We start from the raw sequence: 24,713 nt of genomic DNA, 5'->3' as shown, positions 1-24,713 counted from the left end.
CAGATAAATATTCTGGGCTTAGTCTCAAGAAAGACGCTGAAGATAGAAATATAGATTGGGGACTCATCAGAGAATAAGCAGCAATTAAAACTGTGGCTATGGATCCTTTTATGATTCATAAATATGATGGTTGGGTTTTCACACTATTGTGTGAGATGTGCTATTCTGAAATCCTATTATGATATTGGCACATGAACCACCTGATGTAAAATAGAAACTTTCTGTGAACCCATTGCATTTGCTCCAAATTTGTTGAATGAAAATGGGAGAAACAATACAAAAGTTCTGCAACAGGAGGATGGTGTGAAGGTACAGGAGTGTGTGTAAGGTACAGGAATTTGGGGGCTTCCCTGGTGACAAGCTCTAAGATATAAGTCATATAGAGTCAAGCTGATGGTTGGAGTAGAGGAAGTGAAGCAACTGTGAAGTTAAGGATAAATCAATGGTTGCTTCTGGGAGGGGATATGGATTGACCAGAAAGGGGAATGGGGGATTTGCTGGGCTTTTGGGAACTGCAGCGTGGTTTACATGGGCATATATATTTGTCAAGGGTCATCAAACTCTTCACTTAAATCTATGCTATATCAATGTTAAAAATGTCATTTTTGTGGGCATTAAGTCCACTAATAGGAAGATGAAAAGTCAGGTGAAGCTCTTTAAAAAATTTTTTTTGATACTGGGAATTGAACCCAGGGGTGCTTTACCACTGAATCACATCCCCAGGCCCTCCCCACATTTTTTATACTGGGGATTGAACTCAGAGGCTCACTGAGACACATTCCCAGCCCTAGTTTGTATTTTATTTAGAGACACAGTCTCACTAAGTTGCTCAGCGCTCTGAGGTTGCTAAGGTGAGCTTTGAATTCTCGATCCTCCAGCCTCAGCCTCCAGAGCTGCTGGGATTACAGGTGTGCACCACCTCACAAGGCTCAAGTGCAACTCTTTATGAATGTGAGGGAGTTCTGCAATAGGAGGATGGTGTGAAGATACAGGAGTGTGTGTAAAGTACAGGAATATGGGGGGACTCAGGCCTGAGGGATGCTGACAGCCAAAAGGCAAGACCGAAAGTGGTAGAATCAGATGCTGTGAACCTTGAAGAGAAGCTGTTTTCAGGCGTAGAAAGTGTGACAATCTGAGAGCCATTCATTAGCTGACAATCATTGACAGGAACTTAGCCAGAGGAAATTCACCCCTGCCCATCCTCCAACCAGGCCACAGCTGTTTTTTCTTTCTTTCTTTCTTTCTTTTTTGCCAGGAAAGTACTCTACCACTAAGTCAGATCTCAGCAAGAGTTTTCTTTTGAAAAATTCCATCCTTGTGTCCACCAAGCGGATTAACCTAGTAGTTCCCATCCTGCAGGTTACACTTCCCTACAAGTTCTCAGAGTTATTTGAAGGGGTCCTCAAATCCTTACACATAACGGGATTTATTCTAAATGAAATAAAGAAAAAAACCCCTAAGTACTGTATTTAGAATCCACAGCATTCCAAGCTATGATGAATGGTTTGGAGGTCTTGGGTAGAGAGAAGGACATCCTTGAGTTCAGTCTCAGCAATAACTCTGTTCACCTTATCCCAGGACTGGGGAAATCTGAATCACTGTACACTGAACATCTGATGCAGAGGGATCTGGGAGTTTACAGGAGAGACTCCCATTTTACAGATATGTAAGTAGTGGAACTGGGACTCCAACTTAGCCTGACTCGGCTTCTAAGCCACATGGACCTGGGACATGGAATACTTCCACATGTGAGTATCTGGTGGCCCATTCCATGTCCCCACTAGTGTTGACCTTGCCTTGCTCCCCAAACTGTGGCTTTCTCACAGTTGAAGTAGAAGAGATAATTTTCTCCACATTGACTTTTTGGGGTGGGTTTGGGGGTTGATAGAAGGAGACAAAGTAAGGGACAGGGAAGAAACTGGAAATGAGGCCCAGAGGAGTAAAACCACCATGAAGTCTCACGTCTTTCATGCCCTGTGACCAGCAGGGGGCAGCTCTTGCCTTGCTAAGGCATCTCAGTCCGACATGGTCCAGTTAGATGCCCTGGGAGGTAGCTTTTCCATTGCTGAACAATGACTGACTCAATACTTCTCAGACTTTGTGGCATGTGTGGTTGTCCAGGTGGCTCAGGGAGGTTAAACTATGTGTTCAAGATTATGTTACTAGTTTGTGAGGGAGCTGGCATTTGAACCCAGCCTGTTCCAAGCCAGCATTTTTACCCCTGAGGTTACTGCTTCTCTAAAAGAAATCTCTGAGTTGCAGTGATAGGTGGCAACATATCTAAGAACTTATTTCAAAATAGAACTATAAATAGGGGCTGTGGGTATAGCTCAGTTGGTAAGAGTGCTTGACTCACATGTACGAGGCCCTGGGTTCAATCCCCAGCACCAATCAATCAATCAATCAATACATGCTTACAGTTTAAAAAGGTTCCACCTGGTATATTACATGTAATGCTTGTTTTCTGTATGCTGTGTTATGTGCAGTATACATAACCAGGTGTGTGGCATACTCTTGTACTAATCCCTATATAAACTCAAAGTTATGTGTAATGTGATGTGTCTTTCATTTGTGTCTGTAAAATACAGAGTGGATTTCCCAGTGGGTAAGCCTGTATAGAAGGCAGATAAACAGACCTCCAGTAGGAGTGGATTCCTGTAATGGAGATCTGAATATGAATGAGTCCAAACTCCATCAGCAGCACTCACTCCTCTGCCAAACCACCCAATCAACACTATCAGAGTAAAACAGGCTATGTAAATGTAGCTTCTCCACAAAGTCCCTGGTGCCCGCCTCCTATCATCAATCAGCTTGCTTCTCTAATCCTCTCATTTATAGAAATTCTAGGGCAGTCCTGGGGGGAAGGGGGAGGGCCAGAGTTCAGGGAAGGAATTGGGGGCAACGATGGGCTTGGGCAAACTTGAGCAAGGGGGAGGGGAAGGAGGTTAGCTTTGGGGCCCAGTAGGGCTGCTGGAGGCTTATTCTGAGTAAAGGGTTGGTCTTCTTGAACCTCAGAAGCAGAGGGAACCACATCCTGGTCTCACCCACCCTTGGGCTACCAGCCATCTAAGCTCCACCCTGCTCCTTGCATGTGGGCCATGTGCCCCACCTCCCAGAGTTCCAGACATCTTCAGCAGCAGCATCTTCTTTCCTCAGGGAGGCATGCATTTGGTACCCAAGGTCCCAGGCAGTCAGGTCCTTAGCAAGTGATGCGTGAGTTCTGTTTGTCCTAAAAAGCTTTCTACCCCCCATCTGGTGACCAAAGATCTGACCACAAGTGATTGAGGACCTCCACCCAGGTTCTCCTCAACAACTGTAGCATCCTTCAACATGGCCTAGACGCTATTGCTCATCTTTATTATGGTCTATCCAAATGACAGGGTATTTGCTCAGGACCCTTAGGGGTGTGGGGCTGGGAGGAGGAGGCTAGGGGGAGGCTGGACTTAGATGCCCTAGGGGAGCAAGCTTGGTAGGGCTGAACCTTGTGCCCTGAGGGGAGCTGTGGGCACTTCCCCTCACCTCTGTTAGTTGATGCCAGTAGACAGTAGGTTCACAGCCCCTCTAGGTCTCTGGCATACTGCAAGTGTTATTCTAAATTTCCATGCCAGAGACCTTTTCTTCTCAGTTACCTTCCTAGTAAGATAAAGTTGAAAGAACCAGTAAGAACGGCTGCAAGGAAAGAAGGAAGAAAAGGACCAGAATTTTGGTTTATCTTTTTTGTAGGATTTTCATTTGATGTTTAAGAAGTGTATTAATCTAGGCTTATTAGCTAGGATCTGGATATATAATTAGGAGTTCAGGAGTCCTAATTAAGTCTAACATACTTTTTTTTAGTGAAACCTATTTTAATTAACAGAGATTGCTTAACTATCAGGCATATTAGTTAACTAAATACAGGGCTTCTTAGGTGTAGATTCCATTCTCAGCTTCAGCCACCTGGGAACCTAAGGCAAATTCTTAGGCCTCTGTCCAGACTCTAGGGGCCAACCAAGGAATCTGTTTCAACAAAGACTTTGGCGTGTGTGTGTGTGCGTTGTAGTCCCAATTACTCAGGAGGCTGAATGGGGAGGATCCCTTGAGCCCAGGGATTTGAGGCCAGCCTAGGCAATAAAGTGAAATTCAGCTCAAGGGGGAAAAAAAAAAGTACAAACAGGTAATTTAGGGGAATTCCCATACACAGTCAGGTTTGAGAATCACTGAAATAGAATGATGGGGGAAATTTTTCCCTAATTAGATAATTTAACTGGAGATTTTAATAATTGATTTAATTAATCAATATGGACAAGTTCAATGAGGATTTCAACCAATCTCAGCTATGTCTTCACCTGGAAATTTAATTAGTTAATGCTCTAACAAAAAACATAGCAAAGATGGTTTACTATTATGGAATGTTATTAGTACTAAAGTAATTCCTGAAATAATATCATGATGATATTAGTTAGCTAGGCAGCCACATTCAAAACTGAGTTGCAATTGCACCATGGTAGCATAAATTCAGCAAGACAAGTCCTTTGTGAAGGCAGTTGGAGAGGGTGAGGGTGAGAATTGGAATGGGAAAGACTTTGAAAAATGATTTAATGAACAATGTTAAGAAATTAAATTAGCGGGGTGCGGTGGTGCACACCTGAAATCCCAGCAGCTCCGGAGGTGAAGGCAGGAGGATCACAAGTTCAAAGCCAGCCTCAGCAATTTAGCAAGGTGCTAAGCAACTCAGTGAGACCCTGTCTCTAAATAAAATACAAAATAGGTCTGGGGGTGTGGTTCAGTGGACGAGTGCCCCTGAGTTCAATCCCTGGTACCCCTGCCCCCTAAAAAAGGAATTAGTAAACTAGTAAAGAGGGAAAGATTTAATGAGACACCCAAAGCATGTGTCTGTGTGCCTTACAAAGAGGGACAGTTGGGATATTCACTCCAAGCTCTTTTCTCTTGGAGAAACTAGAGAGGCATCTCTGGATTTTCTCTCTGTCCCCAGGATCCTGTATTCTCTGGGTGTTCTCTGCAGCCCTCCCGCCCTGCTCCTTCAATGCCAGCAGAGGGAGACCAGCCATTGGCTCTGTCACATGGTACCAAGACAAGGTGGCCCCTGCGAAGGAAGTGAAGAACAGAACCCCACAGTTCAGGGACCGCCTGGTTCCCCTTTCTTTTTCCCAATTCCTCTGTGACCACCAGGCTGAGCTGCACATCTAGGACACCAAGGCCAAGATGCTGGTGTCTATGTGTGCAGGGTGGAGGTGCTGGGCCTGGATGTTGGCACAGGCAATAGGACTCAGCTGCTGGCAGAGACAATACGGCATGGGGAGGCAGGACCTCCTTGACTGGAATGTCCCTGGAAATCAGGAATCCTACCCCTGCCCTTGTTAACTAAGCCCCTTCCTCTCCACTGCCCTCATGCAGGACCTCATGGGCTAAAGATAAGCACAGTGTTCCTCCTTCAGGCTGGATTCTATGCCTTTGGTTTTCTCTCCATGGCAGCACCCTCTCTTACCAGAGCAAATGTGAGTATGGAGCCTGGAGCAATTATGGAGGGATAGGAGGGGCAGTAAGAACTGGAGGAGGAAAGGACATACGTTATGAAGAGGAGAGCTTCAGTGTTGGGGCACTGAATGGCTCCTTTCATCTCTCCCACCAGGCCACTATCACATGGGGACATGCTGCCATTCCTTGGGTGGCCTCTGAGGAATGATTCCAGATCCTAGTGATCTCTGACCCTTTTCAAGAGACCCCAATATATCCTTCTCTGCCCCATAACTACCTCCTCCTTTAGAGTCTTGTATATTTCCTTCTTAATTTTCCAGATGCCCAAATCTGGTCCCCCTGGTTCTCAACTCTCTTCCCCTTAGGTCTGACCTGGACAGGTCCAAGGAGAGATCTCCCTGCAATAGGGCCTAGAGGTCCCTCCCAGCATTATCTGGAGCTTGTCCCAGCATTATCTGGAGTCTCAGCCAGGGAGGCTGAGACTGTGGCTCCTGAGAAATGGAGATTATCAAATTAATTATTCCTACTTGTCAATTGCTGATTTCAGCCAGACCCACAGACAATTTTCTGCTCCCAGGGAAGTTCAGTTCCTTAATACCTTTTTTTACCCAATATTTATGACTTGACCCCAAAAAGAGTGGGAGCGAGCTACTTAAATCTGGATTGTTCTCATTTGGAATAGTGGTTCAAGATGGATTGAGAGGCCTGAGACACAGAAGTGGCAAGATCATGGTCTTTACTGAGTGAACCATAGGATGATCCTGACCACCCGCCTGGGGTGAGGGAGGTGTCTAGGGGTACTCAGGTGGGTTTGTTCTTGGCAATGCAGGCGTAGTCAGTGCTGTGGTCCTCCTTCATGCCTTCTGCTTCTCCTTCGACCTGATCACTGCCCAATATGGGTAACCTTTGCAGAGAGGCATAGTGGAGCTCTTGGTCTGGAAGGTGGTCCTGGCCAGGTAGGAGATGCTGGTGGAAGGGTGCTGGGAGCAGCACCTTCAGATCCTTCCCTGAGTACTGCCCTCAGCTCCCATCTTTCTTACCTCACTGATGCCTCAGTTTTCCTTTTTTTCTCTGAAGCTTCCCTCTTCCTCTCATTCTCCCTGTCTCCATCTTTCTCTCTCTGCTGACCTACGCTCCTATTCTTTTTTTGGTGCTGGGGATCAAACCCAGGGCCTTGTACGTGCAAGGCGAGCACTGAGCTATATCCCCGGCCCTGCTGTTCTTTTCTATTATTGCTGTTTCTCTTTGTGTCTCTCCATCTCTTGCTCCCCGCTGCCACCCCCCCTCCACCCATGCACACTTTTATTCCTACTCTCTTACTTTTTCCTTTTCTCTCATTTTCTGTCTCTCTCTTAATTTCTCTCATTTTTCATCTCTTTGTCTCTCTCATTCCATTCTCTTTCAATCTTATTTTCTCTGATCTTCATACCATATCTTTTTCTCTCTTCTTCTCAATTTCTTCTCTCTTTTTGCCTTTCTCTGACTTTCTCATGTTTCCACTGTCTCCCCTCTTTACTCTTGGCCCCCACCCCTCACATCAGCCCCCTGCACCCCCTTATCCCCCAACCCTGCTTGGGCTCTCTCTGACCCTCCCCTCCCTGCCCCAGACTCACCCATCTTCTCTCCAATCTTTTCACTGGAAGAAAAGAAGCAACTCAGCAAAGCCTTCCTCACTAGCTCTGCACCATCCCAGCAGTAGTTTCCTCACTTATTGATTCTGGTGGTTTCCAGGGACAAAGCCCTGCCCCCCACTTTTTCTTTTCTGCATTGCTGGGGATAGAACCCAGGGTCTTGTACATAGGAAACAAATGCTTTATCACTAAGCTACATCCCCAGCTCAGTGCTGGCCCTTTGCATATTCTTCTCTCACCTTTCCCACCCAACTCCCACCAGTCAGGACCTGTCAGGATTGATGGAGACTTTGGCCTCAGCAGTAGGAAGGATGTGGGTTGGCACTGCTATAGGTGACTGAGGAAATGAAGCTAGGGCTCACCTCTCCGACGGAGCAGACAGAGGCAGGTGAACAGAGTGACCACAAGCAAGAGCAGGAGCCCTCCCAGGCCCAACACCCCATAGTGGAAGAAAGGGCACCCTGTAGGGAAGAGGGGTAAGTATTAGAGGGTCTATTTCTCTTTTCAGCTTTCACATCCTCCTGGTTGGTTGTGGGCATCTCAATTTCCCTATCAGTTTTAGAGGCGGAAAAATATACTCTTAAAGATTTTTCACCCTAGACCTCATTATCTCACTTCCTACCAGAGTTATGCATCCCTTATCAGTTACCTTGCCTCATATCTGGGACCGCTCACCCCTGTGGCTTCCCACCACAGTCCCTGCTAATCCAGGACCTCTGTGGGGTCTCTTTCCCACCCACACCTGTGGTCCTTGGAAGCCTTGATCACCTACCATAAACCATCCATATCTCTTTTCACCCATTACTCCCTGCACACCCACAACCCTCCCTGTATAGAAGAGAAGGGCCCATTACTCACAGCTGAATGAACACATTAGGTTGAGGACTGAGAACTGGCCTGGAGATCAAGAAGCCTAGCCAGTGTTCTGACAGTCTTAATGACCTGGGCTAGTCACGTGTCTCAAGTTCCTTATCTGTGAAACAAGGGGCCCTGTGTTACAATCTTTTCCCTAGCTGAGGAGCCTCACCTATGTCCTAACCCTGAGATGGGCATTTTCCACTTGTTCCCACAGATTCTGAGAGTAGAGGGTAATATAGTATCCATTTATTTCCCAGGTCTAAGGAGTCTGAGTCTCAAGCATGGACTTTTACAGAGATATCTAGTCAGAAGTGGGTAGAGCTGGGGTTTGAGTTCTAGCCAACTCCAGAGCCCCCCACCTCCCTTCCCTCTGACCAAGGCTAGCCAGGTGGTTTAGAGGGGCCTCTCCAGCACTGGGTAGTTCTAGGAACTGGTGAAAGGGATGATGGAGGGAGAGGAGCCTGGAACTAGAGTGGGTGTGGGGGCTGTAGAAAAGTAGAGAGAAAAGTGTCCAGAGCCTCTCAGCTACTGTGGCCCAGTAGAACAGGTCTACTTGGCTGATACGGTGAACTGGGGCGTGGAAGAATTTCTGGGGCCCACAACTTCCCCTCAGGCACTTCCTGCACTCCAACCACTGGTTCCTGTTTGAGGGCAAAGAGGGGACTACTGACTTCACACCAAAGCCAGATGTACTGACTATGGTCTAAAACCAAGACTCTCCTGGGTTTAAGAGGAATTAGTTAGGGTGCGTGTGGGAAACAGAAGCCTGAGATGGCCATGAGGATGGTGGGAACAGAAATGGATTGTTTTTCATTTCCTTGGTCATCAGAGACTCAGGCTGGACAGAGGATTTCTTTAGGGCCTAGGGAATATCAAATACATGGCTTCTGACTCCCTTCTTCTTAACCTTACCTCACTCTGGGGTGTGGCCATCCTTACCCTAACCCCACAATTTCCCGGATGAGGGTCTCTATCTATTTCCAGCTTACCCTGAAGGGTGGATACATTGGCTAGAGACCCCTAGGTAGAAAGGAGAGTGGCCATCTCAGACATTCCTGCCCCTTCTCTGGTCTTAACCACCCCAACACAACTTTCCCAGCATTATTAGGAGAGGAAGTACATCTCTGAGGTCTAGGATTACAACATCTTTCCTTCAAGGTTCCCAGGCTGCGGGCAGTGAATAGGTCCCTCTCAACTCCAGTCATACTATTGATTATGCTAGTAGTCAGTGAATGTCCCCCTTCTCTAGAGGCCTTACCTGATTAACTTGTTCCCAGTTACCTTTCACTCTGCATCTGCTGAGAGCTCATGATCTCAGTTTATGCATGAGAACACACACAGCCTGGCTTCTACATTGGACAGAACTCTGATGACTTTAGGGTGACTCCTGGTCTTCTATATCTACAGCCAAGAATCCAGCAGGGTGCTTGGCTGGTTGATTAATAAGCAGGACAATCAGAGGTAGCCATACTGCTAATAGATGAAGGACAAAAAGTTGACAAGTTGTTGTCATAGGAGGTGGGGGTAATCCAGGAAGACTTCCTGCAGGAGGCAACATTCTGGTGCTGAGCACAGAACTAAGGGCAGTGATCCAAAACCCTCTGGATAGAGACCTGGGCAAAGGCCCCTTCATGATACTGTGATGGAGAGGGTGAAGGATGATGGAGGATTGTACTCCTGGCCTTTGGGAAAGGTAAAGACTATGAAGCTTAAGTGAAGGCAAGAGGTGAGGAAGAGATCTGGTGCTTGGGTTTATATGTATTTGCATTTTGTTTTTCAAATTCAGGAACTTTGTAATTGGACATGGTGCATGCCTGAAACCCCTGCCACTCAGGAGGCTAAGGCAGCAGGATCACAAGTTTAAGGTCAGCCCCAGTAACTTAGCAAGATCTTATCTCAAAAACAAACAAACAAACAAACAAACAACTAGGTGTGTAGCTCAGTGGTAAAGCACCCCTGGGTTAAATCCCCAGTACTGCCAGAAAAAAAAAAAAAAAAAAGACTGTCTCAAAATGAAGTAAAAAGGGCTGGGATGTAAGCATGTATAAGACCTTAGGTTCAATCTCCAGTACCACAAAAAAAAAAATAAAATAAAAATTCAGGAACTTTCTGTTACTTCTTACCACCACACCATCCTTAATGTTCCCCCTGCAGAACAATAGGACAATATTCAGGTATGTTTGTTTATTTTATATATTTTTTTAAAGTTCAAATGAAGAGAAAATTTGAAAGAATTATACAGCAAATATATCCTTACCACCCAGATTCTACAATTAAGAGTTTTCTATATTTTCTTTCATTCTTTATTTTTGGTAATAGGGATTAAAACCAGGGGCACTTAAAAACAGAGTCACATCCCTAGCCATCTTTATTTATTTATTTATTTATTTTTAAAACTTGGTTTTCTTTTTTTTTTTTAAACAGAGAGAGAGAATTTTTTTTTTAATATTTATTTTTTAGTTCTCGGCAGACACAACATCTTTGTTTGTATGTGGTGCTGAGGATCGAACCTGGGTGCACGCATGCCAGACGAGCGTGCTACCGCTTGAGCCACATCCCCAGCCCTTATTTTTTTATTTTGAGACAGTGTCTTGCCAAATTGCTGAAGTTGGCTTTGAACTTGGGATCCTCCTGCCTCAGCCTCCTGAATCACTGGGATTACCGATGTGTGCCATTGCATCTGGCCTGTATTTTTTTTTAAATACTTATTTTTTAGGTGTAGAGGGACACAACACAATGCCTTTATTTTTATATGGTGCTGAGGATCGAACCTGGGTCCCACCCGTGCTAGGGGAGCGCTCTACCGCTGAGCCACAATCCCAGCCCTGGCCTGTATTTTCTTTATCACACATTTATCTTGTGTCTTGTATCTTTTGAAGTTGCAAATGTTAGAACATGTCACCTCTAAACCCCATAGTGTGCTGATCACTGACTCAAGTTGAGTATATTTCTCCATTTCTTTTTTTTTTTTGCCTGAGGAAGACAAAATTTACATATAGTAAAATGCACAAATTTGAAATGCACAAATTTTTTGGGGGGGAGAATCTAACTTAGGGCCTCACACATGCTGGGCAAGCATTCTCCCAATGATCTACAAGCCCAGACTGTCCATAAGTTTCTTAGCTAGCCTCTCTGTGCCTCAGTTTCTACTTAGGTTTTTATCAAGATTGAAATAATTATTATAAATAAAGTATGTAGATTGGTGTCTCACACGTGCTCAATGTTATTTGTGTATTAGCTATATTATTATTATTATTATTAGTGTTACTACTACTATTATTTTTTTTGTGTGTGGTGCTGGGGAATCAAACCCAGGGCCTTGTGCATGGGAAGCAAGGACTCTATTAACTGAGCTATATCCCCACTCCTACTACTACTATTATTATTGTTATTATCCTAACACAGAGAGATGTCATCAAGAAGTAGAGATGATCTGGGGCCATCTGAAACTTCCTCGGACCTGATCTTTTTTCCCTCAACTCTTTCCCACTGCCTGCTTCTTCCATTCATCTGGTCCTTCCTATTTTGTTTTGCTTATTCATTCATTTTTCCTTTCATGCATCTATTCATGAATATTTAGTAAGCATGTACTAATGGATGGAGCTCATTCTAGACTAAAGCTCTCTAAGGTGGGAATGTGCCTCATCATTCTCTGGTCCTTGATCTTTATAGCAAGGGAGGTAATACTGTATTCCTATCTCTCTTCAGCAAGTCAGCAGTCATTGGTGAGGCTGAGGCCTGCTTCAATTGCCATTGCTGTGAACTGGCTTAACTCTGCCTTTCCCACCTACTGCTAGGATAGGAGTGAGCAAGGGAACGGAAGAGGTCAGCCCAGTGTGTGTATAGGTTTATTTCAGGAAATCAGACATGCATCCCTCAAGACCCCAGTTCTTGTCCTCCTACTCCAGCCCTTTACTTCAGGAAAGGGTTTGCAGCCCTCCTTCTAGCACCCATCTCTGAGGTATAGGAGAATGCAAAAGACATTGGAGAGCTGGAGTTCTGTATTGTCATTACAGTTTTGCTGTCTGATTTTCTGCAAGCTTCCTTTTCTCTCTGGGTCTCAATTTCCCTCCCTGTGAGCCAGAGCGAAAAGCCCCTCCATCTCTACTTTGAGACTGTCTCTCTACCCCAACTCCTTCCCCAGTTCAGAGAACCCAGGCATCCAGCTGCCCCACCCCAGCTCTGGGTAAACAGGAAGCTGGGTGAGGGGAGCAGGGGTGTGCGGAAAGTCCCAGCCAGGTGTGTGGGTCTATAGGGAGGGGGTGGCCCCACCCCTGAGGTATGAAAGCCCCCCTGTTCTGGTCCTGGTTCAGAGTCTGGATGGGAGCACTGGGGCTGCAGGGCCGGGGTGGGAGGCCCCAGGGGACGGGCTGCCTCCTGCTGGCTGTGGCAGGAGCCACTTCGCTGGTGACCCTGCTGCTGGCAGTGCCTATCACTGTCCTGGCTGTGCTGGCCTTGGTGCCCCAGGAGCAGGGAGGACTGGTGAGTGGCTGCAACAGACCTTAAAGGGCTGCATCTTGCTGATGCTCATTGACCTCTGGCTATTACTGGGGTCTTTTGCATACCTGGCTCAACTGACTGGCTGTCTCTGGTGGAAATGTTATGTCTGTCTTTTTGCTGAATGTTTCCATGTTCCTGTACCGCTACTGTCTTGATGTCTCCAAGTCCCTTCCTGGTTGTCTATTTCTCTCCTCTCCTCTTCCCAAGACACACACAGACTCGTCTCTCTGCCCAAATACATATGTCTTGCTTGCTCTCCCTTCCAGGGAGATGTGTATTGGGGATGGTGCTGGAAACCCAGCCTGGGGTTTGGGTCCATAGTTGGAGGGGTGCAGTTGGCATCAGATGAATCTGAACTCTGGACACGGTTACCTTACCCAACCAGGTAATGGAGTCCGCAGGCCTGGGAGCACAAGCCCAGCAAGGACTGAGTAAGAGCAATGGACTCCCTTCCCGTCTGCATTCCCAGATACCCTCTTCCTCCAAGAATCCATTCCTGCGCCCTGGCGCCCTGTCCTCTCATGGGAAGCATCCATGGGTGGCCACCCTGCCCCCAATTGTGGCCTCTACACCAGTTCCAGGGTTTCAGCAACTGCAGGAAGAGAAGCCAGAAACAGATCTCAGTTCCAGGCTCCCGGCTGCCCACCTTATTGGTAAGGCTGTGGTCGACCTGAATATGCATTCAAATAGTCCAAGAGTGCCAATTTTTGTGGAGTCCCTCCATTCTGCGATTCCAATGCTGGATTTCCCACCCCTTCCACCACCTCTTGCCCCTAAAGTGCCCATCCTTCCACTAATTCCCCATTCTTGCTGCTTCCCGGAGCAGACAAAACTCAGCCTAGATCTTACCACAGCCCTCCGCACCCCACAACCCGGTGCCCTCAGCCCCCAGCTTGGATTCATTCCAAACGTAGCCTCGCCGCCCCCGCCCCTCCAGGCGTCGCGCCCCGCCCCCTCCTGCCTACCCTCCCTGAAGTCCCGTCCTCAAGCGGTGCTCTCAGCACCAGTTCCCCGAGAATCCACCCACCCGAGAATCCATCCACCCGTCTTTCTGCAGGCGCGTGGATGAAGGGACAGGGGCTAAGCTGGGAGGCGAAGAAAGAAGAAGCGTTTCTAAGGAGCGGGACGCAGTTCTCTGGCGCCGAGGGGCTGGCCCTCCCGCAGGACGGCCTCTATTACCTCTACTGTAACGTCGGCTACCGGGGTCGGGCGCCACCTTCCGGCGCGGGCCCTCAGGATCGCTCCGTCACGCTGCGCAGCTCGTTGTATCGAGCTGGTGGCGCCTACGGTCGGGGCGCTCCCGAGCTGCTGCTGGAGGGCGCCGAAACCGTGACTCCAGTATTGGACCGTGCCGGGAGGCCACAGTACAGACCCCTCTGGTACACGAGCGTGGGGTTCGGCGGCCTGGTGCAGCTCCGGAGGGGCGAGAGGGTGTACGTCAACATCAGTCACCCTGATATGGTGGACTATAGGAGAGGGAAGACCTTCTTTGGGGCTGTGATGGTAGGGTTAGTGCCCTCTGCGTCCCTAGGAAAATGTCTGCATAGTGCGAATGTATGAATCGACCCAGGGATTGGGGACCCAGACGCCCGGGATCCCAGGGCAGTAAGAAAAATATAGGAAACTGTTTAGAAACTGATTTTGAACCCGATGAAAATAAAGAATGTAAAGCTTTAGTGCCGTCAGTACGGAAGAGATGCTAACGCGTCTTAATTCATAGTGGTGCAATGTGTTGGTTAATTGTTTTTGTGTCTTTCTCGTTGCTCAAAACCATTCATAACACTGTGTGTGGCCTTTGCTCCCACTCTGTGGGGACTGCCCTTCCCACTCACCCTACCTCTGAAGGCCAGACCCCAGCACGAGTCCAGTTGGAGGGTATAAGGAAGGGCCTCTTTAAACCCTGAAGCATCGCCAAGCATCCTGGTTCTCAGGGCATGGTAATCCCCACCAGACTCTCACTATTCTCTTTTCCCTTGGGTCCCTTCCCACTCTGAGAGTAGTCATTACAGGGGAAAGCAAGCACCACTCAGAACGACCCAGCGGCAAGAGGGAACCCCTAGGATGGCTGAGGGGGGAAGCATCGAGGGCTCCAGCAGCTCTCCCCTTCTGGCTGACTAAAGGTCCCTTTAGTCCCCAACCTACTCTTCTACATGGAGCAGTAATCAGGCTCCTGGGTGTGAATGCAGGAGGCTACAGGAAGGAATGGAGGTTGTTTGGGAGGAGAGGAGCCTGTGGTGCCCCACCCCAACAGGGAGAGCCTAGGGAGGAGGGGTGGAGGAGGAAACTGATGAAGATCCTGTGTTGGGCGGGATGGAAAGTATTCATCCTTTGTTCACACTTCGGGTCCTCCTTCCCCCAAATGGACAAGATGGGTACCTTTGGGGTGAGTAACAGCAGTCTCCCCACACCATGACCGACTTTCAGCCGCAGCCTGGAGGAGGCAGAGGGGGACTCAAAGCCCTATCTAGGTCACCCCAGTGGGTCACCCCACCCCCGCAGAACATCACTTATTGGTTTTCCACTGCCTGGCTACGCATCTGGACTGAAGGAAAACCCAACTTCTGAGCCTAGTGGAGGCCACTCTATGAGGCTCTGTTTCCTATTCCGCCTCTATTCGGCCTCTATTACCTCTACTGTAACTCCATGTTCAGAAGAGCCTTTCTGTAGGGTTTGAGGGTGATAAGTATATTTTGCTTGGCCAAACTTTAGTCAGGTTTCTGAATCTTCTACTTTGCCTATTTGTATACTTCCTCATAAAATCCAGTTTTAGCCACAAACGCTGCTAAGTTGGTTTAGCACGAACCTACCACCTTCTCCATGTCTGATCACTCTCAATATCTGGTCAAGTTCCTTATCTTCTATATTCCCAAGTGATGTCTAATTACCCTGGCCTGTCTCAGCAAATATCCTGTCAGATCTGCTTAACCAGAATCCCCCATCCCTGATTTTATATTTCCTTTTAGTTATTTTTCATCCACTGACCCTCACCCTGCTCCTTGGTTATCAATTCCCTCTTGCCCATGCTGTATTTGGAGTTTAGCCCAGTCTCTCTTCCTCACTGCAAGATTTCATTGCAGGGTATCACCATGGTCCTGAATAGTTGCCGCCGCCTCCTCCTTCTCCTCCTCCTTTTGGAGCCTGGTACTGGGAATTGAACCCAGGGGTGCTTTACCATTGAGCTACATCCTCTTCACAATTTATTTATTTATTTACTTATTTATTTTTGAGACATGGTGTCACTAAGTAGCTTAGGGCCTTACTAAGTAGCTCAGGGCCTTGATAAGTTGCTGAGGCTGGTCTTGAACTTGCAATTCTCCTGCCTCATCCTCCTAAATCAGGATTACAGGAATGCCCCACCACACCCAGCTCTGAATAGTCTTTCCTACCATGCTTTACCAAGTACCATTGAGTAATGTGAATGTGTGTGTTTGTATGGAGTGTGTGTTGTGTTGAGGATGGAACCCAGGACTTGCATATTCCATTGAGTAATTTTTTTTTTCTTTAACAGAGGTTCTTTTCTCTTTCCAATTCACTCCCTTCATGCCCGACCCCTCATCATTCACTAAAAAGATCAATGAGACCAAAGCTGGCAAGTGGGTCCTTCACCAACATCTTATACCTTTTGGTGGTGGTGTGGGGGTATACTGGGGATTGAACTCAGGGGCACTCTACCACTGAGTCACATCCTCATCCCTATGTTGTATTTTATTTAGATACAGGGTCTCACTGAGCTGCTTAGTGACTCTTTGTTGCTGAGGCTGGCTTTGAACTCGAAATCCTCTTGTCTCAGCCTCCTGAGTCGCTGGGATTATAGGCATGGGCATTGCTCCAGCCTTCTTGTTGTTGTTGCTTGGTGCTGGGGGTTTAATTCAGGGCTTTGCACCTGCTAAGCATGCACTCTATCACTGAGCTATATCCTTTGCTTCTAGTCTTTGATTTTTAATTTTACTTGGTTTTTCCGATTTTACCCACTGAAGAATGAATGGATAAAGGAAGTAAGGCAGCATTTATTGAGTGGCTATCATGCCAAGTACTGAGCTGGGTCTGATGGAAGTTGGGCCTTTTTTTTTCATGTGCCCTTCAGGCAGTGGCAGGTGAGGTTGACTGGTTTAGGTTGCACAGTTAGCACAGGGTTGGGGGGAAGGTGGTTGGGATGGAGTGATTTGGAGCCCAGACACCTGAATCTTTGGAAGTCCCTTGGCTGTGATTCAGGTACCTGAGAATGTGGCTCCTCCCCAGCTCTCTCAGGCCACAACAGCCGGAAAGAGTAGCAGGATTTTCCCAGCAAGTACTTGGAATTCCCAGAATGGGAAATTCCCATGCCCTGAGGGACAGGTAATTACCTGGTTCAAGCTCCAGTTTCCTGGAGAAGGGAGGCTATTCAGCTGGGCTTTGTTACATAGTATCTCCTGGACCCCAAGAATCTAAGTACTGGGGTCTGTCTGTGTCCAGGCATCTTTTTTTTTATTTTAATTTTTATTTTTTTAAGAGAGAGAGAGGGAATCTTTTTTAAATATTTATTTTTTAGTTTTTGGCGGACACAACATCTTTGTTTGTATGTGCTGCTGAGGATCGAACCCAGGCCGCACGCATGCCAGGGGAGTGCGCTACGCTTGAGCCACATCCCCAGCCCGCGTCCAGGCATCTTAAGCTCTGCAGAGAGAAGACTTCAGAGAGTGGGCTCCTACCCCCAGGGAGAGACAGATGCAGAATTGACTCCAAGAGACAGATCATGTTTCTTTTCTAAGCAATCTTTATTTCTATTTCTCGCCACTGCGATTACAGACACAGCTCCCCTAGGGAGCAGAGGTTCAGCGATGTAGCAACAGTAGGTCACCAAATCAGTATTATTAAAACATCTGGATTAGATAAATATTTTGTTTAAAACATAAGCAAAAGGAGGCAAAGAGGCCAGGAGGCCAGGTGGGAACAGCCTATAGTTCAGTTCCGTTTTCACAGAAAACATGTCTGGCCCAAGGCAGCTCCGACGTTGGGCCCCCAGGACACCCTGACCTTCTAAATAAATACATTCATCAGTAAATAAATAAATAATAAATAAGTAATAAATAATTATAAGTGCAACCATAAATAGAGGGGGCTGGCCCTGTGGGAAGGGATGGGCTCCATATCTTAGGAGTCTGGAAACATCTGAAGAGAGGAAGGCCTGAGGTCCACTCTTGTAAGTGTTCGAGGTGAAGTCTTCTTAAAGAGTGTGCTGAACCAAAGGCTTCCTGATCCCCACATTTCAGATGTCCCAGGTTGAATTCAGGGATCAAAACCTGAGGGCCCCAGTGGTTTCTGGTAGTCTTGGTTTGAATTCTTGCTAGAGTGCCCCAGTGCATCCAGGTCACACATCCCTTCATCCAAGTTTTCTGAGTGGTGTTGAAAGTTCTAAGATTGGGGTCTGACCCTAATTCCCTTTCTCAGCCAAAAAAGGACAAGGAGGCAGGGGCCGAGGGATTGTGGTAGGTGAAGGAGAGGAGGTGGATGGACATCCATCTCCCTCACAGAGCGATGACCCCAAAGTAGACCTGCCCGGACTCAGCAAAGTCGAGATAGCTGGGCAGGTTGACCTCAGCACTGAGTCGATCACCCTTCTGCAGCTCGAAGACCCCTCCTAGATAGATGGGTTCATACCAGGGCTTGAACTCAGCCCCCTCCAGGCTCTCCTTTGGGCAAGGGCTCTTGATGGCAGAGAGGAGGTTGACCTTGTCCTGATAAGAGACAGCAAAGCGGCTGACAGTGTGGGTGAGGAGCACGTAGGAGGGGCAGCCTTGGCCCTTGAAGAGGACCTGGGAGTAGACAAGGTATAGCCCGTTTGCAGGCACCACCAGCTGGTTGTCTATCAGCTCCATGCCATTGGCCAGGAGGGCATTGGCACGACGACTTAGCCACACCAGCTGCTCCTTGTCTTCATTTTTTGCTAGAGGGAGGGAGAGGTGAGTCAGTATGACCCTGTGAGTTTACTTCACATCCTGGCCCTCAAGTTCTGCTCACCCCAACTTCCGGTTACTGTCCCCTCTCTTTTCACATCTCTTCTGGCCCTGAGTTTCTGAGTATCCATCACAAGGCCTTTCTGTTCCTCCACCCTCCTTCACACACTGTCTCCAGGGTCTTCTACTTTCAACCCACCAGTCCTATGCCTCCATGTCTTATGTGCTCCTTCATCCCCAAGACACATGCTCAGAGTTCTTACCTACAACATGGGCTACAGGCTTGTCATTCATGTTTTGAGAAGATGATCCTGAAAAAGAAAGAAAAGAAAAAGTTGAGCCCCCCCAAACTTCTTTGAAAATCCCTGCCTACTTTGACCTCCATTCCTTCTCCCCAAAACCCAAAACTCTAAATTTCCCCCACTGTTTCCATCCCAGGACTAACACTCCTCCCTTCACCAGAATTAGGAAAGAAGCTTGGGAGATACTTACTGAGTGTGAGCATCTGGGCCTGGGGGCTGAGAGGGAGGTTATTCAGGAACTGTGGGAGAAGGAAAAGATTTAGTACTCGAGGAATCACCCCAGAGGAGAATCAGCTGGCTGCTTATTCAGCTTGAGCTCTCTGCACCAAACATCTGGTTTCGTCTCTCCATTCATTCATTTATCCTTACATACATCCAACAAGTGCCTTCTGTGGGCCAAATTTTTGCCTCTCCTTATCTCACTTTCCTTCAACTCTCTCCTTATATCTCTTTCCCTCAGTTCTCTCCTTATCTTTCATATCATCCACATCTCATTCTGTCTCATCACCTTTAATCATATAACTTTCTTTTCTCCCATCTCTCTGCTCATGCTCTACATCTTTCTCTGGAACTCTTTATATATGTATATCTGCCTGCTCCTTCATTCATTCATTCATTCATTGAACAAGTATTTGATTAGCATGTTTCTTGTGTCTTTCCACATCTCTTTCTGCTCCCCTATCTTCTCTAGGCCTCCCTATCAGCACTCCTTTCTCCCCACCTCTCTCTTGTTCTCTTTCTCCCCTTTTTCTGTCTGGATGGAAGTGAAGTTTGGGGAGGCACTCACCTCTTCCCTCTGGGGGCCGATCACTCCAAAGTGCAGCAGGCAGAAGAGCGTAGTGGCTCCTGCCACAAGCAGGAAGGAGAAGAGGCTGAGGCACAGGCACCGGCTGGAGCCCTGGGGCCCCCATGCCTCCTTGGGGAGTGCCTCCTCGGCCAGCTCCACGTCCCGGATCATGCTTTCAGTGCTCATCGTGTCCTTTCCAGAGGAAAATGTGGAGCCCTGGATGTGGAGCAAGCAGTGTGTGTGTGAGAGGGAGAGAAACTGCTTGTCTGGTTGCCTTTCTGGGATTATTTTCAGGGGAGTTTGGAGTTGCTTCTCTCCCTCCTGGCTGGTCCCCTGGTGTCCTCGCTCAGGGAGCTTTTGCTGGCTGGGTGTGCAAACAGCTGCCTTTATAGCCCTTGGGGCAAGAGGAGGGCGGGGAAAGACTCTCGTTCAACCAGCGGAAAACTTCCTTGGTGGAGAAACCCATGAGCTCATCTAGAGGAAGCGGTAGTGGGCCCTATACATTCTGTCTCGGTTTCTTCTCCATCATGGGGGCGGGGGTTTGGAAAGTTGGGGATACCCAGGCATCAAGGATACTCCTCATCCTCCCCACCCAGATACTGTGGCAAGCTTCTTGGGCCAGTTAACAAAGTGTGTGTGTGTGTGTGTGTGTGTGTGTGTGTGTGTGTGAGAGAGAGAGAGAGAGAGAGAGAGAGAGAGAGAAACAGACCCCCTGGAAGCTGGACCCAGTTCCTCCTGACCCTTAATGTCTGTTGTCTCTATTTTTTGGAGGGCCAGGTCTGCTGTGGTCTTTCCCCTCTGATTTCTTTTTCTTTTCTTTTTCTTTTTGGTACTCAGTGCTTAACCACTGAACCACGTCCCCAGCCCTTTTTATATTTTATTTAGAGACAAGGTCTTGCTGAGTTGCTTAGTGCCTCCCTAAGTTGCTGAGGCTGGCTTTGAACTCATGATCCTCCTGCCTGAGTTTCCTGAGTCGCTGGGATTATAGGCATGCACCACTGCACCAGGCTCCCCTCTAGACAGGACTCCTGAGAAGGAAGACATGAACTGGAGCTTCAGAGTGGGAAGGAATTGGGGTGGGGGGAGAGGCCAGAACAGTTTGAGATTGGGGGCACACATTGGCTTCTGGAAGGGGTTGGGAGGGGTAGCAGGGACAAGCCTGGGACAGCCCCAGAGGGAGTGAACTCTGACTTGGGAATTCCAAAACCCACAAGGGCCTTCTCCTTTCATTCACAAACCCCAGGCCTTCTTCTTTCATTCTTATCTGGAATTCAAACTACTGGTTTCAGTCTTGCTTCCAAAGGACTTTGAAACCCCTGAATTTTTTTTTTTTTTATTGAAGACTTCAGACCTCTGATGTTGGCCATGTCTCTTCAGATGTCCACTATATTTCATACCTCTTAGTTCTGGAGGCTCTCCCACTCTTTAGGGCCCACGCATGGCCATGTCTTCCAGAGAATCCCCTTATTCCACCTCCCTAGATCTGGACATTCTCTCACCCTTTGGTATTGTAACTTCTCCCCAGAGGTCACCAGTGACCCCTGTTCCTAAGAAGCCCTACATGTGGCCATAGCTCCCAGAAACCCTCTGAATACCACCCCTAAGGACCTTGTCCTCCCCGCATCACCACCATTTTTCTTTCCAGTTTCTCCCTCAATTCCCCTGCAGCAATTAGACTGCCTGGCCCCTGTGAACAGGCTACAAATCCCTGGAGCTCCTGGGCCCCCTTATCTCCTTGTCCTGCCCATAGCCCTTGACCCCTCTGAGACCTCTGTCTCTCCCTTCATTCCCTAGAGAGATCTAAGAAATTGTCCCCACTTCAGACAGACAGACATAAGCAGACAGCATTTCAGAGAAAAAAGAGGTTTATTTGGCTTTATCGAGGGAGCAGATGGCTCCTTGTGGGTGTCTAGTCAGGCAGTGGCTGGCTTTTAGAGCCTTTCGCTTCCTTCTAGAGCCCCTCGGTCCCTTAGTCCTACTTTTCTCTCTAGGTGAGCTCTGAGCCGATACCTTCTCACTTTCCATCTCTGGGGCTTGTTCAACTCTCTCTTCTAATGCCTTCCTATTGTTCCCCTATCTCTATCCTCCATAAATAAATAACTTAATTTTCCCCTTCATAAATAGTCCCCCTTCCCTGCCTCTAGTCATCCACCCAGGCTGCCCCATGTGTCTACTCCTCTTCCATGTCCAGGTCAAGGCCCCACCTAGACCACTGGGACAGAAGAAGAGCTCTGTGTTGGGAATTTCTAGGCAGGCTTGAAATCTTCAGTAGAATACCCAGGGTGATTCAGGGAGCTGTGGTCCCTGGAGTGCCTGGAATTTCTTCTTTGAAAGCTTCAAGTGACTTGAGTGGGGAAGACATGAGGCGATGGTTGGAACGGGCACAGGAGAGGTGGTGGTGACCCTTGAAATGGTCAGAACGAAGGCAAAATGGAGAGAAGGACTTGAAACCAATTTCTTTTTCTCTCTGGATCTTTCCAAGTCCTACAGAGCAAAAGCCCCAAAGAAGACGCTGCTGGGACTGAAGAGCAGGTGGGAGATACCATCTGTGTGGGTGGACAACTGGTCTCCTCGGGTGAGCAGGAACACAGCCCCCTGGTATACTGAGCGCACCCAAGGTCCTTGTGGCCCTGGGCACACAGACTTCTGGGCGCTGAGGAGAGGCACATGGAAGGGGTACTGGGAGGAGAAGAGCTGAACCTCATGGGCGAGGTAGAGAGGGGTGGAGACGGCCTTGGAGGAGCAGCCTTCCCCAGAGAAAACCACCTGGGAGTAGACGAAGTAGAGGCCACTGGTGGGGACCAGGAGGGAATTGTTGCTCAAAGAGAAGCCATGGCGGAGGAAGGCACGGTCCGTGTTGGCTCTCCAGCGTAGAGAGTTCTGCATGCTAGGGTCTCCTAGGAAGAGCCACAGGAGGTGGGGGAGGAAGGGTCAAGGATCTACATTAGAGGTCTCCTCCCTGAGGAAGCAAGTACTAAACAATTGAGTTTATAGGGGATGACTGGGGAGAAGGAGGAGTAGGCTCTGTCTTTAGTTGTAGGGGAAGCTGCAGGGAAAGATGGGGTGGCTACTTGGGTCCCTAGATGCTGGTAGGAGGGGAGCGGGGGGCTGCATGTCTGGGAGGTTGGGTGGAACTTTACCAACAAGGTGAGCCGCAGGTTTGAGGGTGCCATGAGCAAAATGCTTCTGGGGGTGCTGCTGAGCAGCCCGGGCAGCTGAGGGCAGGAGGCCAACACCAGGGAGTCCCTAGGGGAGAACAGAGTTGAGAGGGCTCTAGGGATCCAAGCTGGGCTGAGCCACCCCTGCAGCCCCAATTTTCCTACTGCCTCACCTTGGCCCTAGGTGGCAGCGCAAGTAGCAGCCCCAGAAGCAGGAAGAGGAGGCGGGTGCCACGCACCCTTGGGAGGTATAGACGTCCAGGTGGTGTCATGGGGAGAATCTGCAGGGAGAGAGAGAGAGAGTGAATGGGGCGGGGCACACAGAGGAAGACAGACCTCCTGCCTGCCTGCCCTGCAAAGACAACCACCCTGAGAGAGGATGACAGACAGAGAAGGGGACAAGACACAGGCAGGGAAATCCCAAGGTGAGCAGAGGGAGACATAAAAACAAAGAGAGACAGGAAAGGAACAAAAGGAGATTGCTGCAGAAACAGAATGAGTGACAGGTCAGAGAGAAAGAGAATGACAGATGGAGAGATAGAAACCCGGAACAAACCAAAACAAAACCCACCCCAACCAAGGCCCAGGCCCAGACAGGCTGGAGATCCAGGTAGGAGGTGCAGGAGGAGCCAGGGCTCAGGACCCAGGCAGAGGGGCAGCCCAAGGAGATGGGGCAGGAGAGTCCTACCTGGTGTGCAGGGCCCCTGGGCCAGGACGCTTGGGTCCCTTTATAGAGGAAGCGGCAGTGGCAGCGTGGCAGCCAGCGGGCGGGTTCTAGGCCGGGGCTGGGGCCTGGGGAAGCCCCCAGGGCTTAGAAGATGCTGCTGTTTCAGTCGAAGGCAGGAAAGGCTGAGGCCTATAAGAGAACCGCAGGCTGGGGGCTCAGGCAACTGAGTTCTGGGAAAGGGAGTGAGGTCAGGGGAACTGGGGGCCAGGACTGCCCAGGAGCAAGGTCAGACCTAGGAGTTCCAGAGAAAGGCAATTCGGGGAGAAGAAGGGGGAGCCACTGGGGTGTATGCTGGGGGCCTGGTTCCCTGAAGAGCTATCATTTATGACACCTCTGCACCCTCCACAAATTACAGGCTTCTTTCTGCCCATTTCCTCCTCTTATCCCCAGTGCCCCCAGCTGTCCTTGTCCCAAATGACTCAAGTCACACATGTCCCAGGATGTATACTTTCCAGTCTTCTGGCAGGTGTCATATCAAGAAGTTCTATTATATAACCCCTTGCCTGGAACATCCTCATGTGTGCTCTTGTCCTAGTGAAAATATTAGTGGAGCCCCCTTACACACTCCAAACTGTCCTGGTTTGGAAGATGAGGTGTTTTTTTTTAAGAGAGAGAGGGTATTCTTTTTTAATATTTATTTTTTTCAGTGGACATAACATCTTTATTTATTTTTATGTGGTATTGAGGATCGAACCCAGCGCCCTGCTCATTCCAGGCGAGCGCGTTTACCGCTTGAGCCACATCCCCAGCCCAAGATGAGGTTTTTAATTTAATTTTAATTTTTTGTCCCCTTACCCAGAGATGATGCTAGGCACTCATATATAATGAAGTCTCGACCCATTCTTGAAAGATGCCATCCATCTTGTGGCCACACAGATTAGATTTATATAACTCCAAATAAACACACACATTCGACTCAATTTGGCCAACAACTTCCAAAGTTCTCTATAGGGGGAGCTTCAGAATTCCACATTGGCTAGACTTATGGTAACAACCTAGGGTCAGGTGGGAATGGCTAAGGGATTTGTCTGGAACTTGCATTTGTGGTATCAATACACTGTTTTAAGGAGCTGGCGGTGTAGCTCAGTGGTATTATGCTTGCCTAGCAAGTGTGAGGCCCTAGGTTTGATTCCCAAGCACTACAAAAAATTAAAATTAAATAAAAAAATTAAAATCATCCAGGATTGTTTTCCATTTATTAATTTATTTTTTAGTACTAAGGATTGAGCCCAATCATACTAAGTACCATGCTCTACAATTGAGTCATACCACCAGCTGTTTTTCTTTTCTTAATGTATAACAGTGTACAATGAGGTGCTCCCCTCTGAAGTGTGCAGCTAAT

At 48.2% G+C, this 24,713-nt stretch overlaps 5 protein-coding genes and 1 non-coding gene across 8 annotated transcripts; 3 read left to right on the top strand and 3 right to left on the bottom strand.

Moving 5' to 3' along the window:
• Positions 1-102: 102 nt before the first annotated feature.
• LOC124109374 (small nucleolar RNA U13) lies at positions 103-206 on the top strand. Its single transcript, XR_006856914.1, has one exon. It is a non-coding gene; the product is annotated as a small nucleolar RNA U13 (small nucleolar RNA).
• A 1,819-nt stretch (positions 207-2,025) lies between these two features.
• Positions 2,026-5,738, top strand: Ncr3 (natural cytotoxicity triggering receptor 3). Its single transcript, XM_058586582.1, is given in 3 exon segments — positions 2,026-2,050; positions 4,973-5,188; positions 5,191-5,738. Coding segments are annotated over 3 exon segments (366 nt in total). The 3' UTR covers positions 5,316-5,738.
• Positions 5,739-6,194: 456 nt separating this feature from the next.
• Positions 6,195-8,097, bottom strand: Lst1 (leukocyte specific transcript 1). Its single transcript, XM_046467963.1, has 4 exons — positions 7,965-8,097; positions 7,469-7,567; positions 7,089-7,111; positions 6,195-6,423 (listed from the first exon to the last, which is right to left on the bottom strand). Exons 1-4 carry the CDS (start codon positions 7,978-7,980, stop codon positions 6,277-6,279), a joined length of 285 nt encoding a protein of 94 aa, XP_046323919.1. The 5' UTR covers positions 7,981-8,097; the 3' UTR covers positions 6,195-6,276.
• A 4,184-nt stretch (positions 8,098-12,281) lies between these two features.
• Positions 12,282-14,157, top strand: Ltb (lymphotoxin beta). 2 transcript variants are annotated; one of them, XM_046467961.2, is made up of 3 exons: positions 12,282-12,446; positions 12,850-13,117; positions 13,522-14,157. In XM_046467961.2, exons 1-3 carry the CDS (start codon positions 12,285-12,287, stop codon positions 14,022-14,024), a joined length of 933 nt encoding a protein of 310 aa, XP_046323917.1. In that variant the 5' UTR covers positions 12,282-12,284; the 3' UTR covers positions 14,025-14,157. The 2 variants fall into 2 exon arrangements, with proteins under 2 accessions (XP_046323917.1, XP_046323918.1); XM_046467962.2 differs by having other exon boundaries at positions 12,285-12,446; positions 12,934-13,117.
• Positions 14,158-17,199: 3,042 nt separating this feature from the next.
• Positions 17,200-19,854, bottom strand: Tnf (tumor necrosis factor). The gene is made up of 4 exons (XM_046467919.1): positions 19,487-19,854; positions 18,890-18,938; positions 18,661-18,708; positions 17,200-18,387 (listed from the first exon to the last, which is right to left on the bottom strand). Exons 1-4 carry the CDS (start codon positions 19,670-19,672, stop codon positions 17,969-17,971), a joined length of 702 nt encoding a protein of 233 aa, XP_046323875.1. The 5' UTR covers positions 19,673-19,854; the 3' UTR covers positions 17,200-17,968.
• A 1,479-nt stretch (positions 19,855-21,333) lies between these two features.
• On the bottom strand, positions 21,334-23,395 carry Lta (lymphotoxin alpha). Of its 2 annotated transcripts, none has more exons than XM_046467937.1 (4): positions 23,333-23,395; positions 22,818-22,925; positions 22,627-22,732; positions 21,334-22,383 (listed from the first exon to the last, which is right to left on the bottom strand). In XM_046467937.1, exons 2-4 carry the CDS (start codon positions 22,914-22,916, stop codon positions 21,971-21,973), a joined length of 618 nt encoding a protein of 205 aa, XP_046323893.1. In that variant the 5' UTR covers positions 22,917-22,925; positions 23,333-23,395; the 3' UTR covers positions 21,334-21,970. The 2 variants fall into 2 exon arrangements, with proteins under 2 accessions (XP_046323893.1, XP_046323894.1); XM_046467938.1 differs by lacking the exon at positions 23,333-23,395 and adding an exon at positions 23,216-23,324.
• Positions 23,396-24,713: the final 1,318 nt, after the last annotated feature.

The sequence above is a fragment of the Marmota monax genome, unplaced genomic scaffold, assembly GCF_021218885.2.
Source record: "Marmota monax isolate L192 unplaced genomic scaffold, Marmota_monax_Labrador192_F-V1.1 WCK01_AAM20220418_F8-fsc00404, whole genome shotgun sequence".
NCBI lineage: Eukaryota > Metazoa > Chordata > Mammalia > Rodentia > Sciuridae > Marmota > Marmota monax.
Note: the sequence above shows the minus strand (reverse complement) of the source record. Positions and strands in the feature narration are given on the sequence as shown.

Coding starts and splice junctions, on each gene's coding strand:
- Lst1 (XM_046467963.1), bottom strand. Junction 7,112..7,468: donor CTGTCTGCTCCGTCGGAGAG/GTGAGCCCTAGC, acceptor CTTTTCTTCCAG/TGAAAAGATTGGAGAGAAGA. Junction 6,424..7,088: donor AAAGATTGGAGAGAAGATGG/GTGAGTCTGGGG, acceptor CTACCTGGCCAG/GACCACCTTCCAGACCAAGA.
- Ltb (XM_046467961.2), top strand. CDS start 12,285: ATGGGAGCACTGGGGCTGCAGGGCCGGGGTGGGAGGCCCCAGGGGACG. Junction 12,447..12,849: donor CCCAGGAGCAGGGAGGACTG/GTGAGTGGCTGC, acceptor TTACCCAACCAG/GTAATGGAGTCCGCAGGCCT. Junction 13,118..13,521: donor CCCGGCTGCCCACCTTATTG/GTAAGGCTGTGG, acceptor GTCTTTCTGCAG/GCGCGTGGATGAAGGGACAG.
- Tnf (XM_046467919.1), bottom strand. CDS start 19,672: ATGAGCACTGAAAGCATGATCCGGGACGTGGAGCTGGCCGAGGAGGCA. Junction 18,939..19,486: donor TCGGCCCCCAGAGGGAAGAG/GTGAGTGCCTCC, acceptor CTTCTCCCACAG/TTCCTGAATAACCTCCCTCT. Junction 18,388..18,660: donor GCCTGTAGCCCATGTTGTAG/GTAAGAACTCTG, acceptor CCCTCCCTCTAG/CAAAAAATGAAGACAAGGAG.
- Lta (XM_046467937.1), bottom strand. CDS start 22,916: ATGACACCACCTGGACGTCTATACCTCCCAAGGGTGCGTGGCACCCGC. Junction 22,733..22,817: donor CGCTGCCACCTAGGGCCAAG/GTGAGGCAGTAG, acceptor GTTCTCCCCTAG/GGACTCCCTGGTGTTGGCCT. Junction 22,384..22,626: donor ACCTGCGGCTCACCTTGTTG/GTAAAGTTCCAC, acceptor GGCTCTTCCTAG/GAGACCCTAGCATGCAGAAC.